General features: G+C 37.6%; 1 protein-coding gene across 1 annotated transcript in view; it reads left to right on the forward strand.

Moving 5' to 3' along the window:
• Nucleotides 1-14929, forward strand: part of LOC121375663 — a 32704-nt gene extending 17775 nt beyond the window's left edge. The window contains exons 7-9 of the mRNA XM_041503225.1: nt 10506-10577; nt 12924-13085; nt 13557-14929. Of these exons, the coding sequence (XP_041359159.1) occupies nt 10506-10577; nt 12924-13085; nt 13557-13762 (440 nt within the window). The 3' untranslated portion in view covers nt 13763-14929. The remainder of the gene's footprint in view (nt 1-10505; nt 10578-12923; nt 13086-13556) is intronic.
• The last annotated feature ends 2980 nt before the right edge of the window (nt 14930-17909 follow it).

A 17909-nucleotide genomic window follows, 5' to 3' on the forward strand; every position in this document is an offset into this window, starting at 1 on the left:
GAACTAGATGGGGATCGACCCCAAACTGACTGTACATCAAGTGAGTGCTTTACCACTGGGTGACATCTCGCTCCGTTTCAGAGATAACAACACAATTCTAAAACATTAAATAGTAATTGTAATCAATATTCTGTATTTTTAAAGGGTTCCCTGCAAGGTTCTGGAGGCTTGATCATCTCGATGCATTCTAAAAAATATTACTTTAAAGCTAGCATCGACCCCACCCCCATCTCCCCACCTCTCTCCCACCCAAAGGGACACATGCAGATGTTTTGGTCTATGAGATTTCAGCTATACATACAAACATACCATTTTGCATGCCCTTTATCATTTTGCTGTTTTTTCTTATCTCTATTTGCCAGTGCCAGATTGTTTGGTTTTTGGCAGTAAATTCAATTCACTCTGCATATAACGCAAAATTTGATTGGCTAATCAAATCTATTTGCGGCAGTATAACAAGCATGCACCTGTCAGAATTTGGGGGGATTCCCCAAGAGCCTATATACATATTCATACGGTACTTCTCGCTGTTTAGTTGGATGCACTTAATTTCAAAATACCAGTGTTGAATCTTCTTCTAAAGCAAAATGTGTGCTAATCTAAATTGTATGACGTAAATACTGTTTATAAACATGTGTGTGCCGTTGACAGGAATGCAGAAGTAAGTAATGATAACTGTGCTGAATTATGAATCATCGTTATCGAGCACCAGTTGTCGTGATATGTATTAGCAATAAATTAAATCAGTAATAATGGCTGGTATTGTCATTAGTAAAACAATAAACAATTTTCGAAAAGAAAATGCATTTATTGATTAGAATGGGGATAACTATGTTGTATTTGACCATTTGCAGACGTTCATGGTGGTTTTACAGTTGCAAATGTCTGTTTTACCATCTCTGGTCTGAGTCACTGGTAAAACTCAATTTGCGACAGTAAAACCACCATGAATGTCCGCAAATGGTCAAATACAACATAGTTATCCACTGATTGAATTGTTTGGTACATTTCTGTGTTGCAGTGATAAATGTATAAAGGTGGCAATTCACTGATCAGTTTTGTAGCTTTTATCCATTTCACTAGTGTAGTCAAATCACACCTCTTTTTTTTACCACCACATTTTATATTTGCCCCATAAAACAGCTTGTATACCAATGTGAGTGCCCAGACCTCGTCATTTAAGGGGAGCTATCACTGCTGCTCCCCTTCACTCCCCTGAGACTAGATCAAGGAGAGTGATTTTTAGAATGTAAATTTTTTTAAAACCAGTACTACAAAAGAACTAAATATCAATTCTCAATATAATAATATTTTAAATGGCTTGCCAAAATCTAACTTAGAGGACCAGTTGATCTCTTCTCTGACACCCACACATACACCCACACACCCCAATATAAAATTTTGGCTACATCTGTGATCCATTTTGCCACAAGTAGAAGTTTGGAGAAATGGCTTTGGTCAAATCTGGATGTCCTTCCATTCCATTCCATCTGTAGATCCATCTATCTGAAACTTGGCAAAACATTTTTAACAGTCTCCTCAAATGGTGCTAGTTGAACAATCACATGAGGTTTTAAATAAAATTGATTAAATTCGTATATTACAAGGCGATCAATATGCCACTCTGCTAATATTTTTCAAGTGAGTGTGGACAGGAGCAGTTGTGATCATTTCGCCGTTGCTTGTTCAGTAAACAAAACCAAATTGCCTCCCACCCCCACCCCCATGTGATCAACAGTCTCTAGATGATTTAGATATAGATACTCTCCGAGTGTCTTGTGATATCATAATTTATCAACACAAGTTGATAAAAGTATGAAATCTGAGGCTTGCCGAGGATTTTTATACTTTTATCAGCGAGTATTCTTTTTATAATCCGTTATAATTGTTTTCATTTGCGACAATTGTAAGCAATGTCAGTAATGGAGGTTCAATGTTACTATATTTGGCAGCAGAATGACAGTGGTGTGACATTGCAGTTACGTAACAAAAGAAGCGATATCTCCTAGGAGAATATCGCAGAAGATTAAAAAAATTATAGTGCCAGCAGTATCTCCTACAAAAGCCTTTAATGGATGATAAATTGGTATATTGACTTTACAAGACAGGTGGCTTCTTAACAAAGATGGTTGCTTCAAAAGGTTTGCCTGTTTTTCAGGACAGAGAGGAATCAATGTTGTTGGGGTGACTGGATCAGTTATAGCTGGTGGAGATATTTGTGGCTCAGCTATTAAGACTGATCATCCAGGTATTTAGTTTTAATTCAACCTAGCTGTACCCCATAACTGGTATAACAAAGGCTATGGTATGTACTGTCCTGTCTATGGGAATGTGCCCCCAATGAATTTTACTATATATTTTACCTCTATATGGCAACCACCTGCTCAACGCGGCCAGCGGCCACACTTTTGTCATAAAAAAGCGAAAATGAACCTGCTATCGCGGCCACAATTGTTTTTTAGTGCAAGTTATAAAGAAATGTCGGCAATCGTAAAAAGAAACATAAGATGTTTTTGTTGATATAACCAATTGGCTTGATAAACAGCAGTCCTTTAAAGGTCGTCGGTCGCTTAGCTGTGTTCGTTAATTAACAAGTGTTTTTAATCTGGATTAACGGTGCGATGTACTAGTCATCGGCGGTGGTCATTAAACGCAGTTGATAAGAAGGTATCTAGCCTAAACAACTGGAGTTAAACGTGTCAACTCTAGAAGGAATTAAATACTGCTGCAGTTTATTTCTGATATTTATTTTCAAAATGCCACCTAAACCCAGTAAGCCGATCGCGTTAACGTTGGAACAGAGAGTAGAGGTCATTAAAAAATCAGAGAAAGACAAATTGAGTGCTAGAAAAATTGCTGAACATTTCGGGGTGGGTAGAACTCAGATTGATGGCATTTTAAAGAGAAAAGCGGAGGTGTTGGCAGATTATGATAACAACCAGTGTGGATACTACCACCGTGTGTTCTCTCTCAGAGGCCGAACAATATGTTCGAAAGTTAAAAGAATTTGGACTCTTCCACGGTAAATGTGATACTGTAACTTCTGTGATGGAACTTCAGGAAAGTGTGTCAAACATGCGAGTTGAAAATACGTGCAAACAAAGCAAGATACGTGACTTCTTTAGCAAGTGAACATTAAAGGATAATCAGTGACTTTAATGCGCAGAGCAGTGCTCCATTATTCTGTTGTTTGTTAAATATTCTCTTTTTCACTTAATAAAATTTCATATAGATGATAATTTTTTGTCTTCTTTTTAATTACGTTTTTGCACATGTATATGGCTCCTTAATAGTTCTATTGCAACATACGTGTAATTGTTTTTAAAAATTCGGACTTATATATGACCTGCATACGGCGGCCACCTCTCTATGGCGGCCACTTTTGTCATGTCCCACGAGTGGCCGCCATAGACAGGTTCGACTGTATATATATGAACGACGGGCTGCTTAATTAGTTGAATAATGATCGTCAATTGCCAAGTAATCAGAACGCCGGCGCAAGATCAAATACAAAATGTAATCACACTGTGTGAAGTTTACTCTTATTGTGGTTGGCCGTTAGATCTGGAGTTTGTATTCAAATAATTTCGTACGTACGAATAAATAATGTTTTAGGAAATAAAATGAAATTTAACCTAGTACAAATATTAGAATGACCAGAAACACGTTTAATATGCAGCCACTGATACTTTATGCAGAAAAATATATTTGATATGTAATTACAATCGTTAAAAAGTTTCTGTTAGTCGATAACATCTTAAAAATTGCAGCAAACTCAGGAATGTCCATTTAAGTACATTTTTTATGCCTGTGAAATAATCAATTGCAAGACTGGCTTGTATGACTGTGTTTCCCAACCATCCATGGGTTCAAATGTCATTGTTGATCACGAGTTGTTGATAACTCTGGATGAACTCTGTCTAAACCGGTCCTTCCTCTATGTAAACCGGACTATTTCGACGGTACGAAGTGATTCCAGTTTAGTTCACTGTATATATATATATATATATATATATATATATATATATATATATATATATATATATATATATATACTGAACAAAATAAGAAACTTCCGCTAACTGACCACTGCAGTGCATCGCAGGTGCATAGAATTGACTAAAGTGTTTATTTCTGCCTGTGGAATATTGTTCCATTCCTGAATGAGCGCTTGACGAAGCTCGTTGACGTTAGCGGGTTGGTTGGGATGACGCCTCAATAGTCTGTCCAGACTATCCCAGACATGCTCGATGGGGTTGAGATCAGGACTTTTAGTGGGCCAGTCATCAATAAAATCAATGTTATTTGTCCTAAGAAAATTTACAGTGTCTCTAGCTGTATGAGAGGTGGCATTATCATGCTGAAAAATCGAGATGTTGGCGTTGTTATGGAACAGAGGAATGACGTGATGAGTGAGAATGTCATCACGGTAACATTGAGTATTCAAATTGCCATCAATGACGACTAGTGGTGAACGATAATCATGGGCAATGGCTGCCCAGACCACGACACAACCCCCACCCCCGAAACGATCTCGTTCAAGAACACAACAGTCAGCATAGCGTTCATTTCTCCTACGGTAGACTCGCACCCTGCCATCACCACTTTGTAAAGAAAATCTGGATTCATCCAAAAAAAGAACGGTATTCCAGCGTCGCCGTATCCAACGAGTGTGTACACGTGCCCAATTAAGACGATTTAGACGATGTTACGTTAAAACGCATCCGACGTAAGGACGTCGTGCATGTAAACCGTTCTCCCACAGACGATTACGAACAGTTTGTCCACTGATTCGGTTATTATGAAGCCCAGGTGTGTTAGCAGCAGTAGCAGTGGCAGTTTGGAATTGATTGCGCAAATGCGTGTTCATGATATAGCGGTCTTGATCACACGTTGTAACACACGGACGTCCACGATGTGGCAAGTCGTTGGTGCTTCCTGTCGTTCGAAATCTTACGCGAAGATTTCATATCGCTCGACTAGAACTCCCAACATGCCTTGCAACGTCTTCTGTTGACATGCCAGCATCAAGCATGCCAATCTCGTAAATTATTGGGTATTCTTGGCATACTAAAAATGCTACAATGTAAAAAACGTTATTTTTTTTACATATTTTGAAGCGTTTTCGTTCACTTGACAACATTGTCAGTAAGACAAGAAAAACAAATTGACCGAATACTACACGGGACATGTCGAACCATGCATGCACATGCAAATTGAATTTCACGTTGTCGACGATTAACGATAAAATTCATGAATCCTGATAATACAGCTCAAGGCTAATACTACCTATATAATTTCATTACACAATGAATTCTTTAACACAACAAATACTATATGTACAAATCGGAAGTTTTTTTTTTTGTTCAGTATATATATATATATATATATATATATATATATATTAGATCACTTTCTGTTTTATTGATAGGAGCAGCCTATGTGGTAGCAGATTTCTCTCTCTCTGTCTCTCTCTCTCGTCTGTCTGTCTGTCTCTCTCTGTCTGTCTCTCTCTCTCTCTCTCTCTTTCTCTCTCTGTCTGTCTGTCGGTCTATCTGCCTGTCTCTCTCTCTCTCTCTCTCTCTCTCTCTCTCTCTCTCTCTCTCTCTCTCTCTCTCTCCTCTCTCTCTCTCTCTCTCTCTCTCTCTCTCTCAGGTGGAACGTGGCTCAGTGTAAATGCTCACCAGATGTGTGAGCAATCTGGGATCAATCTTTTTTCAGTGGGACCATTGGGCTATTTCTCTTTTCAGCCAGTGCACCACAACTGGTATATCGAAGGTTGTGGTATGCACTATCCTGTCTGAGACCTGGTGCATATGTATATAAATAAAAGATCGCTTGGTATTATGTATCCAAATTACCAAATGTTTGACAATGATTAATAAATCAGTGTTCTCTAGTAGTGTCGTTAAACAAAACAAAAGCTTCAAACTCTCTTTCTCGTAAATTTTATGTTAGACACTAAAATACAGTACCCTATAACCTCGATTTAACGCCAACTAATATACCAATGCAATTTTGGCATTATATCGAGTTAGTGGTGTGCCTTGGGTTTAATATACTACTCAAAAGAATTTAAGGGTCAAAAATTTATAACCAAATAAGTTTCAGAGTGTATTAGATTGATGATGTAAACTACACCAAATTTTTTATTTATTGTTCCATATTTACAAAAAAACACAAATAAACATCACTGTATACAAGAAAGTCACATGACATGCTGTCAAAGTTGAAGGTTGTCAAACATGGATTTTACACATTAGAACATTCGTTTAATAGTGTGTGAATCCAACCCTGGCGCGAATACACTCGACACATCGTTACCTCATGCTGTTGATCAGACGTCTGAATAACTCTTGGGGAATGGCCTGCCACTCTGCCATAAGAAGTTGACCCAGATCATGAAGGTTGGCCGGAGGGGCATGGTTTTCCCGAACTCTCCTGCCTAATTCGTCCCAGGCGTCCTCTATTGGGGCCAAGTCAGGCGAATATGCTGGCCAATCCATCCTGGCGATACCTTGTCTGAGAAAGTCCGTTACCACCCTGGCGCGGTGGGGTCTGGCATTGTCATCCTGCAGAACTGCCCCGCCGCCAATCTGCTGAAGGCCTGGGAGAACCAACGGCCGGATAATCTCATTCAGATAGCGGTTTCCATTCAGATTGCCATCCACCACATAGAGGGGGGTCCTGTGGTGGATAGAGATGCCGCCCCACACCATGACGCTGCCACCACCGAACCGGTGACATTGTCTAACGTTAACGTCAGCGAAGCGCTCCCCAGGACGTCTGTAGACACGAACCCGACCGTCGTTGAACTGGAGACTAAACCTGGACTCATCAGTGAACATCACTCGACCCCACTGAACACGTTGCCACCGCAGATGAAGCGTGCACCAGTGACGTCTGGCCGTTCTGTGACGTTGTAGGAGTGGTGGTCGAACAGCCTGGCGACGGCAGCGTAGATTATTGGCTCTCAGACGATTGCGTATGGTTTGATCAGACACTCGAGTTCCAGTCGCAGTCCGCAGATTGTCATGTAATCGGCGTGCAGTGGTTGTGCGTTGACGTAGAGCCATATTGGTGATGTAGCGGTCTTCTCTATTTGTAGTGCTTCGGGGTCTTCCCGAACGTGGACGATTTCGAACAGAATTTGTTGCTTGGTACCGTTGCCACAGTCGGCCAAAGACACTGACTGACACCAAGTCTCAGAGCAACATTTCTTTGTGTATTGCCATCCTGAAGCCAAGCAATAGCCCTTCCTCGATCTTCGATAGTCAGTTGAAGTCGTACCATTGTCGAATTTGGAGTGTGCACCGTACACAAACGCAAGCTCCAATTATACGGAAATTCAGCATTGGGAACATGGAATACACGTGCAAAGCGTGCAAATGACGCGCTTTGTGAAAAAGCAAGTTATGGTCATTTAGCAGACCTTTCGCTTTCGCCCTAATTTACATGCAAATGTAAGCATGTTTTCGCCATTAGAACTAGTCGACAGTGTCAATGACAGTGGATTTTAATTCATTTATGGGTTGCTTAGACCCACTTTCGTCAAAATGGAACAATACCATGCGTGACATTATGGTCTAGCTAATATAATTGACATACAGAAAATAATGTCGAAAATATCGTCTGACCCTTAAATTCTTTTGAGTAGTATATACCAAACATATTTTGTTTGAAGTTACTACAGGCAGTAACAAAAATAAAATTAAATAAAAATATGAACCAGAGTTGAAAATGGGCAGAATTTTTAAAATAGCAATTAGTAAAAAAGTTAATAGAATTCTTTTTTAATTTAATAAAAAGTTACAAGCCAAAAATAAAAAGAATTGACTGCTCGGCCGAATATTTATATAATTTGGAGCATTTTAGAAGGACAGTCCAAAAATAAATAAGAGAAAGAAGAGAGGATCGGACTATTTAATAATATTAAAAAAAAGAAAGTAATTTCAACATAAAATTTTGAACGAAGGTCTAAAAGTTTAAAGTCTGATCTATATGTCCACGTGAGTGGCCTCGTTAAGGCCGTTAGGTTGCACAGCTTGTAAGGACAAGATGGGTTCCATCCCGTCAAGAAAACTCCTAGATTGATAGTCAGTAGACGTTGAAGGTGTAGTGCTGTGCTGAAATACAGATCTTGAGAAGCTGGATCCGTCTGAATGAGAGAGAGTATCAGACTAGGGTATAGTTCAGTTGTCATGGGTTGGTATAGTGGTGTGGACGGGCCCGACTCCGAAGAATACGAGATGGTATCAATATAAAACAAAGTAAAGTCTAGAAAAGAGTAGTAGGGGCCGACCCCGCTTCCTATTTCTTGTTAGAGTGGGGTGGTCAATCTTCCAGTGCTGCTAGGACAGGTTCGGACATGTAGAGACTAAACGCGAACAACCGTGGCATTCTGCAGAATGGCTGTCATACGAGTCATGGAAAAACAAGTTGACATAGTCAGCAGGAGGAATCTCGCTAAAAACGAATCCAACCTAGTGGTGCAGGCTGTCGAAACGAGAAGGGTTCCAGCGTTCAATCAGTTCCAATACATCCCAGTAGAAAACTCCATTTTGCTAACAAAAACAAAACAATGCAGGATTCCCAAGTCGAGCACATGAAAGCATGTGCAGTATGCACAAGTGAAACAAACACGTCAAACACCGCGTTGAGCTCCAGACTGGGAATGATTAATACATGAATGAAATAACGAAGAATGCACCTATCTGTCGTTTGTTCCTGTCCCGTGAGTGCTAATTGGGCATGAATATTGCGGCTACCCAAAGCGTTTGTTGCTAATTGCCACTCAATAACACAAAGCACATTTACTGTATACTACCGGTGGTCATCGGTATTAGATTTTACCAATCAACAGGTTAATTCCAGTACTACGATTAACTTCTGACCACACTGTTGGTGGTATTATAGAGGGGATAATAATGACTAAATGGAGTTCGGTTCAAAAAGGACTTTGGCTTATGGCGGATGGCGAGGGTGGCAGTATATTGAGGGAATTAAACAGATATACAAACAGTACTTGAAGCGGGCTTGGCGTTAAATCGGGGGGGGGGGGGGGGGGTAATAAATCGAGGATACACTGTAGCAATGTGCTGAGTTGTCATCCAACAAGTATTCATTTCCATTTCAATATTAATATACATACTTCATTTGAAGATATTCTTAATATTACAGACCTGTCAAGAAAGGATGGAATGAATGAATGAATGTTTAACAACATCCGCTATTGGGTGTCAAACTATGGTAATGCAAACAAATAAGGTGATGATCAACATCAATATAAAAATTCACGATTTAAATAAAAACAGTGTAAAGAACTGTGCAAAAATACAAATATCACGGATAGATACTGAGTTTTACTCAAAATTTCAATTTGTGCTGTATTGGCCATTCTCAAAGAGAATGTTACACCCCTGCACCATGGTGAGGTTACAGCACGCGCAGGGGAAAAAGGATGGATTTAGGATTTCGGCATGGGAATGGGGATGAGTTCAGAATTCTAAGAAGGAATGCCTGAGATCCATCAGATAATGTAAAGCATCTTGGCATTTATGTGAGATATGAAAACTCTTATATTTAAATACAAAATTGAAAATGTCAGTACTTTAATAAAAATAACTGGTAGGTAAAAAGGGATAAGTTTTTGTCTCAAGGGAGATCAAGCCCCAGTGTCCCACCTCCCAGATCTGTCACTGCTAAGGATCTTCTCCTGCTTGTTAGAGGTTGTAAGATTTTGTTAGTGATTGGTAGTCCAGTCATTTTATGGAAAAATTTGACATAACCTCAACAAAATGCAACAGAAAGTTTTTGTTGTACAATGCATTCGAATGAATGTTGTGTATCACATACAAAAAGTCCCAAAGTTTTGGACACGGGGAACACCTTACTTTTTGGGGGGTGAGTGTGGGGGTGTATAGCCTTTTATGGGAAACACCAGAAAAAAATTATAAATCATTTTTTTATAATTATATTATATTATATTATATTATATGTTATAAAGATAATTCTATAGTGCAGTGCGATGTTAAATCAGGGGCGAATCCAGAGCGAGGGATATGAAAACTCTTATGTTTAAATACAAAATTGAAAATGTCAGTACTTTAATAAAAAATAACTGGTAGGTAAAAAGGGATCATTTTTTGTCTCAAGGGAGATCAAACCCCAATGCCCCCCAGCCCCCCTAGATCTGTCACTGCTAAGGGTCTTCTCCTGCTTGTTAGAGGTTGTAAGATTTTGTTAGTGATTAGTAGTCCAGTCATTTTATGGAAAAATTTGACATAACCTCAACATTGCAACAGAAAGTTTTGGTTGTGAAATGCATTCGAATGAATGTTGTGTATCACATACAAAAAGTCCCAAAGTTAAGTTTTGTTAATGATTGGGTCAATTTGGGAAATAGTGCAAGGTTCCAGTTTTATATTGCCTGTTTGGGTGAAAATGTTTTTATAAAATGGATGAGTATTTTCATATTATTAGTTTCTTTTATATGCCTGTTTTAGGATCTGCAAAAGGGGGCAAGGTGAGAAATGAAATCAAGGAAACTACGACTTTCCAAGGAGATCAGATTACAGGTATGCATTTAGCATGAATGAATTTAAAACAAAATAAAGGGGGCATTGTCGATCTTTCGCTTTGTTTATTTGACAAATACATGTAACTATAAGTTTGAAGTTGAGTTTGGCAAATACATTTCATAATTAATATTACAGAAAGCTACTTAATGAGTTTATGAGACCAGTAGCAACTTGTTCAAGATTTGTCCCCGAATCCCAAGTCAGGCCACGGATTTTATCTTACCGATGGGCGTGTTCGAAACCCTAGTGGTATATGGGCACGTTAAATTGTTATCTATCTATCAAGATTTGTCCAGCTAAATATGAGGGTTAAATAAATTAAGTAAAACACATTAAAGTGCATGGTCTGTTCTCTTGTAGCTTACACCGGTATGTGGAAATTACACTTGGTTTTGGAATTATTACAAAAATCTAAAAGCCCCTATGAAAGAATATGCAAAGTATTCTCTTTCTTATTTAAAAACTTGTATAAAATGTTTATATATATTTATATATATATATATATATATATATATAGAGAGAGAGAGAGAGAGAGAGAGAGAGAGAGAGAGAGAGAGAGAGAGAGAGAGAGAGAGAGAGAGAGAGAGAGAGAGAGAGAGATATTATTATTATTACACAGTCTTGTGTCGTGCTTTTACGAAACGAGTGTCAGAATTCTTGTATTGCCCGAGCGAGAGTGAGGATAGTACATGAATCCTGACACGAGTTTCACAAAACCAGTAAGATTCACACGAGTGTAATAATTTCTTTATTATCCACATTATCTGTATTATTTTATTAAATAACAAGAACCATGTCAAAACTAGGAGACGACGAAATGACGTCATTTTGATAAGCGATTACACAGAGCTTAGACTGGGAAAGGTGTGTTATTTTATGACGTCTCTTCCTAAAATGATGTCATATGTTGTGCACGTGAAATCATTATGACACATGTGTCATACTGGATATATTTCCCAGTATATCTTGAACTATGGTCTATGTTAAAATATACAGTGCTCTATTAACCACACTAAAAATTCCAACATACAGATACTGGTTTATTAGAAGTGTTCTAAAGCTTTGGCAAACATTGACGCCACATGAGCACAGTGTGCTGATCAAAATACTTGTTGAGAATTTTATTACAAAATATTTTAAGATATTTAAAATGAAATTGTAGCCCACATGAGGCCTGATCATCCTCTGCTGATCTGGATGTTGTCTGCCTCAACCAAGATTGCTTTCCTGAGTTGTGCTTTTCTATCTGTAGGAGTAGCTAGTGTGGCAGTGGTGTGTTTCCTCTCATTCTGTAGAAGTAGGAGTAGCTGGTGTGGCAGTAGTGTGTTTCCTCTCATTCTGTAGAAGTAGGAGTAGCTAGTGTGGCAGTAGTGTGTTTCCTCTCATTCTGTAGAAGTAGGAGTAGCTGGTGTGGCAGTAGAGTGTTTCCTCTCATTCTGTAGAAGTAGGAGTAGCTGGTGTGGCAGTAGTGTGTTTCCTCTCATTCTGTAGAAGTAGGAGTAGCTGGTGTGGCAGTAGTGTGTTTTCCTCTCATTCTGTAGAAGTAGGAGTAGCTGGTGTGGCAGTAGTGTGTTTCCTCTCATTCTGTAGAAGTAGGAGTAGCTGGTGTGGCAGTAGTGTGTTTCCTCTCATTCTGTAGAAGTAGGAGTAGCTGGTGTGGCAGTAGTGTGTTTCCTCTCATTCTGTAGAAGTAGGAGTAGCTGGTGTGGCAGTAGTGTGTTTCCCCTCATTCTGTAGAAGTAGGAGTAGCTGGTGTGGCAGTAGTGTGTTTCCTCTCATTCTGTAGAAGTAGGAGTAGCTGGTGTGACAGTAGTGTGTTTCCTCTCATTCTGTAGAAGTAGGAGTAGCTGGTGTGGCAGTAGTGTGTTTCCTCTCATTCTGTAGAAGTAGGAGTAGCTAGTGTGGCAGTAGTGTGTTTCCTCTCATTCTGTAGAAGTAGGAGTAGCTGGTGTGGCAGTAGTGTGTTTCCTCTCATTCTGTAGACCAACAGTTGAAATGGAACATGCATAGCTAGCTCTGGGTGAACAGAAACCTTCACCAGATTATCTATTAAACTTCAAACATTGCAGAAACCCAGTTATTTTGTATCATAATATCAATTATTACATGAGATTATTTCGCCAAATGAAAATAAAATTTGTCAATTGTTTTTGAAATTCACAATTGGTGAATTTGGCGAGTGCCAGAGCTAGCCCTGGTCCGATGTTAGCCACCGAACAATTAGTTTAAAAGTGCTGAGGTAGATTAAAAAACATTCCTTTCCTCTCCTGTTCTTTCATACAACATTTTACACATTTTTAAAATGAAAATGTCATGCATCAAACATACAATCTTTTATTACAGAGCACCATGGTGATGTGGTTCAAAACATCTCCGATTCCAAAGATTTCTTGGTCTGTGAGGAGATAGAAGCACAAAGGATTATTGTTGGGGCAGCATCAGTAGCATGTGATAGCGGAGACTCGACTGATAGACAACAAGCCACGTCTCCAGAGAGAAGATCAGGTATTGAGAGATGTTTCAGAAATTATCAGAGGGAGGAGAAGGGAATCTTTTTAATACACAGAATAAAATTAAATAAATTACAACCGCCCACTCTCCCATCATCAGAAATAAGAAGCAAAGAAGTAATTCTTGTAAAATAATACTTAAAAGGCAGTTGTTTGAAAATATATCCATGTAATTTGTTTCAATACTTTATTCAACCAGTTAATATATATAGTTGTCGTATCTCATACATGTACCCCTTAGTTATTGATATTTTGTTATATATTTTAATTATGGCTGCACAGAATGAAAAGCTCTTTTTAGCCAATTATGCTAGCTTTTTTATACTACCGATAATGTTTTTTATTATTTGCAAAACGGTTTATGAGGGCGATTATCCCTGCCACCGAGTGTACCTCAGGACAGTGAGCTAAGTAATTCCATTCTTATTTCATTGATGATTTTTAAATGTTTACGTTATTTTTGCAGTTGTGAGTGGCTTGTCCAATGTTGCACTGATTGACCTATTGAGAGAGAAGAGTTTTCAGGAAAAAACCATATTGAAAATACAGGAACGAAATGTAAATGGCGATGCCCTTGAATTTATAGTGAAAGATGAGGAGGCTCTGAATGACATTGCTTGTGATCATGTTGATAAATGTAAGCTGAAGGCACTAATGAAGGAGAAAGCGTAATAATCTTTTATGAGGATAAAAAGTTTAGATTTTTTTTCCTTTGTTTAATGATGCCACTGGAGCACTTTGATTAATTAATCACAAGCTGTTGGATATCAAATCAGTCTTCTGAGGAAACCTGCTACATTTTTCCATCAGCAGCAAGGCATCTTTTAAGTACATTCTCACAGACAGGACAGTACATACTATGGCCTTTAAAAACCAATATTTGGGTACTGGTTAGGGCATTTAGTTCAGCAGTGATAGAAATAAACAGAATCTTTTACTAGTCCACCGGACAAATAAATGCCTAACTACTGGTATATCAACTGCTGTGGTGTGTGCTCACCAGTTTGTGGGAGAGTACATGTAAAAGATACCTTGCTGCTAATGGTAAAATGTAGGTTTTCTCTGTCAGAATTACCAATGTGCTCTTGTGATGTCATTAACCTTCTGACTACTAGATTAATTTTTGACAAAAACCATGTTGAGTGGGTCCAAGTTTATAACGATCAAATTTATTGATTCCTCAAATGACCGCGAAGTTCCACGATAAAATACTCGCTGAAAACTTGCTGAAATGTTTTTCAACTCAAAATTCCCAGGTATTTTCCACTGAAAAATTAAAAACTAGATCCAACATAGTCTTGATTAATGTATTCCCAGTTCTGTTATTATTTCCAGTGCCATATGTGCAAAACAGTGGGAAATATGAATTGGGGGATGCACTATATACAGTGTACAATATGTCGACGAGATATCTCGCCTGCAGTATTCAGAAGGTTAAACAAAGCAAACTTTAACTATGTTTGTGATGGAGGTGGGGGGTAGGAGGGCAACCCAATAGGCCTGACAAGCTTGTTCAGTGCACTGCATGAAAGCACTGTAATGAATGACCTAGATCTTACCCCTTAAACACTGCTGAAAGTAATTAGTACACGTATCCAACAATATAAAATGTTTAGTGAATAACCAACGAGCTACGAGGAATTACAAAACAATAATTATCTGCGACGGTGTCCCAAATGAATGAATGTTGTACGGTATTGGTTTTACAACATTCATTCACTAAGGACAGATAATTTGTAACTTCTCATAGCAAGTTGGTTATTCTCTTTATTACCCAATAATTAAATTTCTGTTACATTCATTACAACGTAACGTCATCCGATTGGTCTAGACGTAGCAACGGGAGTTTGTTCATTTTTCGATGAACGTAAAAATTACGTTGTCAGGGAACGTCATATGTGATCACGTCATTTTATATGGGCAAGTTGTCTTAATGAGCGTTATTGTTTATGGATAAAAAATAATTGAAAATAAAGTATGACGTTTTAGTGTTATTATTAGCATGTATCATTCAAATTTAATTATAAGTATTGTCTGTTATTTCTTTTACGTTCATCTGGGTATGAACAAAAAAAATCATCTACAAACTTATGTGAGAACGGCTTCGCTGATTCACACAGTTTGCGGATGATTTTTTTTGTTCATACCCTGATGGACGTAAAAGAAACAACAGACAATCCTTAATTATCAGTTTTAACTGGTTTTTAATATTAAAGGGACATTCCTGAGTTTGCTGGATTGTAAGATGTTTTCGACTAATAAAAATATTTCTACGATTAAATGTACATATTAAATATATTCTCTTGTTTAAAATATCAGTGCCTGTATATTCAATGTGTTTCTGGTCATCTTATTATTTGTAAGAAGCCCAAACTGGATTTTGTCTTCAATAATTTCGTACGTAAGAAAGAAAAATATTTTAGGAAATAAAATGAAATTTAACATAGTACAAATATTAAAACAATTAGAAACATGTTTAATATACAGCCACTAATATTTTATGCAGAAAAATATATTTAATATGTAATTACAATCGTTAAAAAAGTCTGTTATTCGATAATATCTTAAAAATTGCTGCCAACTCAGGAATGTCCCTTTAAAATCCCTCTTCTGACTAAAGCAATTCCATCAACCATTAGGTCACATAACCATACATTCATTAAATGACTTAATGTGAGTGATGCCATTCCATAACAGCATTCTTTTTGCAGCCAAATGTTTACAATACAAAATAATACAACTGATTTTATTAGAAAATAATATTTTTTTTCTATATTTTTAGTGCTGCTGTTTTTGAAAATATTCTATTTCATGTTTATTAAACAAATAAGTCAAAATGTTCCTGTAAATTTCTGTAAATCGTATAATGTATGTGTAATCTGACTCATGAATGGAAACAATGAAATGAATGAAAGTGAAGTTCTGGCTATAGTGAACAAAAGTCATCATGTTTAAGCTAGCCAATCGGTGGCTATAGAAGCAATCTGCACACTGTGCAATTATTTAAAAAACAAAAATCACCCCAGATATTTTAGCCTATATGGGTTATAAACCATAATATTTGTATTTATCATATAATATCTTACATTTTCAGTGCAATCAAAGTATGTGATAATTTTCAGATCGCAAACTGTAAGAATTTGATAACTTTAAAAATTAGATGTAAATTAATCAAGGTCATGGCACTAGGTTTATTGACATTTAAGCAAATGTACTGGGGTGACATTCCATAATTGACATATGCATTCATAGTCATCAAACCGGCGTCGTGGTAGGCCATCGGTCTACAGGCTGGTAGGTACTGGGTTCGGATCCCAGTCGAGGCATGGGATTTTTAATCCAGATACCGACTCCAAACCCTGAGTGAGTACTCCGCCGGGCTTATTGGGTAGGTGTAAACCACTTGCACCGACAAGTGATCCATAACTGGTTCAAGAAAGGCCATGGTTTGTGTTATCCTGCCTGTGGGAAGCGCAAATAAAAGATCCCTTGCTGCTAATCGGAAGAGTAGCCCATGTAGTGGCGACAGCGGGTTTCCTCTCAAAATCTGTGGTCCTTAACCATATGTCTGATGCCATATAACCATAAATAAAATGTGTTGAGTGCGTCGTTAAATAAAACATTTCTTTCTTTTTCATAGTCATCAAATAAAAACATTTCCATAGCAATTTTACACTGAAAGCTGTCCAGTGTTCAGAAAAAGACTAAAACTGTTATGCACTAGTTTATTTTGATGTAAGGACATCCGAAATGACATCATTCGAGTTTGACATCATTCCCATTCAAAAAGACAGCGCGCCACATATTCTTACGTCATTTGAATATCATGTAATGGCTGACTGGAATTAAAGCTCACATAATACAATTTTTATTCCTAATATATGATACTGACGATACCGAAAAACATTCTGGTAATAACATCTATATATTACTGGCCTCTCTGGTACAGTGGTTACGGTTATGTCCTTAAGGCAGATAGGTGTATCTGTCTAATATGGCCCTTAACTATATGTCTGATGCCATGTAACTGTAAATAAAATGTGTTGAGTGCGTTGTTAAATAAAATATTTCCTTTCAACTGATGATTGATGACTACAGAATTGCAGAGCAGCAATGATGTCACCCTCCTATCAACTGTCAATAATATGGAGTAAAAATAGAGAATACTACAAGAGTGGCCATTAGATACCATTTATCTTACAATGAGTTGTTTTAAAATGTATCTAATTTAAAGCGAAAACTAGTTGGATATATGGTTTAAAACAAGTTTAGTATTCTATTTCTTACACATACTCAAAAAACAGGTTATAAGCAAATTTGAACATCTTTTTCGACTAAAAGTTATTTTCAGCCCTTGCAGTGGTAGCTAACTTATGTGTCACAGATAAATCAAGTTCAGGTTAACTGTACCTCACAGAAAATAAACTCTGTATTTCGATCATGCTTTTTTTCATTAGATGGTATGGCACTGGCAACCTGGGGCCTAATTCACAACGGTCTCTTAGGCTCTGTTAGACAACAAAGCATCCTCTTCAATTGCCAGTCTTTTAGCATTGCACTGCGAGATTGCAAAGTTGCGAGAGTTTAGTGAATTAGGCCCCAGGTCATCACCTAGGAGCAGCCAGTCGTATGTCTTTAAATTGTTATCACAAGTATATGTGTAACAGTGTTACTAGTATGTGCTATAAAAAATAATGAATGATGTTTTTACCATTAATCACATTTTTTTTAAATTTTTAATCTTTGTTTATTCTTTTATATATGATGTTCTATTTATGTACTCTAGCAGTGTATTGACTATTGTCTTGCATAATAGTAT

Source organism: Gigantopelta aegis, chromosome 6 (genome assembly GCF_016097555.1).
Source record: "Gigantopelta aegis isolate Gae_Host chromosome 6, Gae_host_genome, whole genome shotgun sequence".
In the NCBI taxonomy this organism is placed as follows: Eukaryota; Metazoa; Mollusca; class Gastropoda; order Neomphalida; family Peltospiridae; genus Gigantopelta; species Gigantopelta aegis.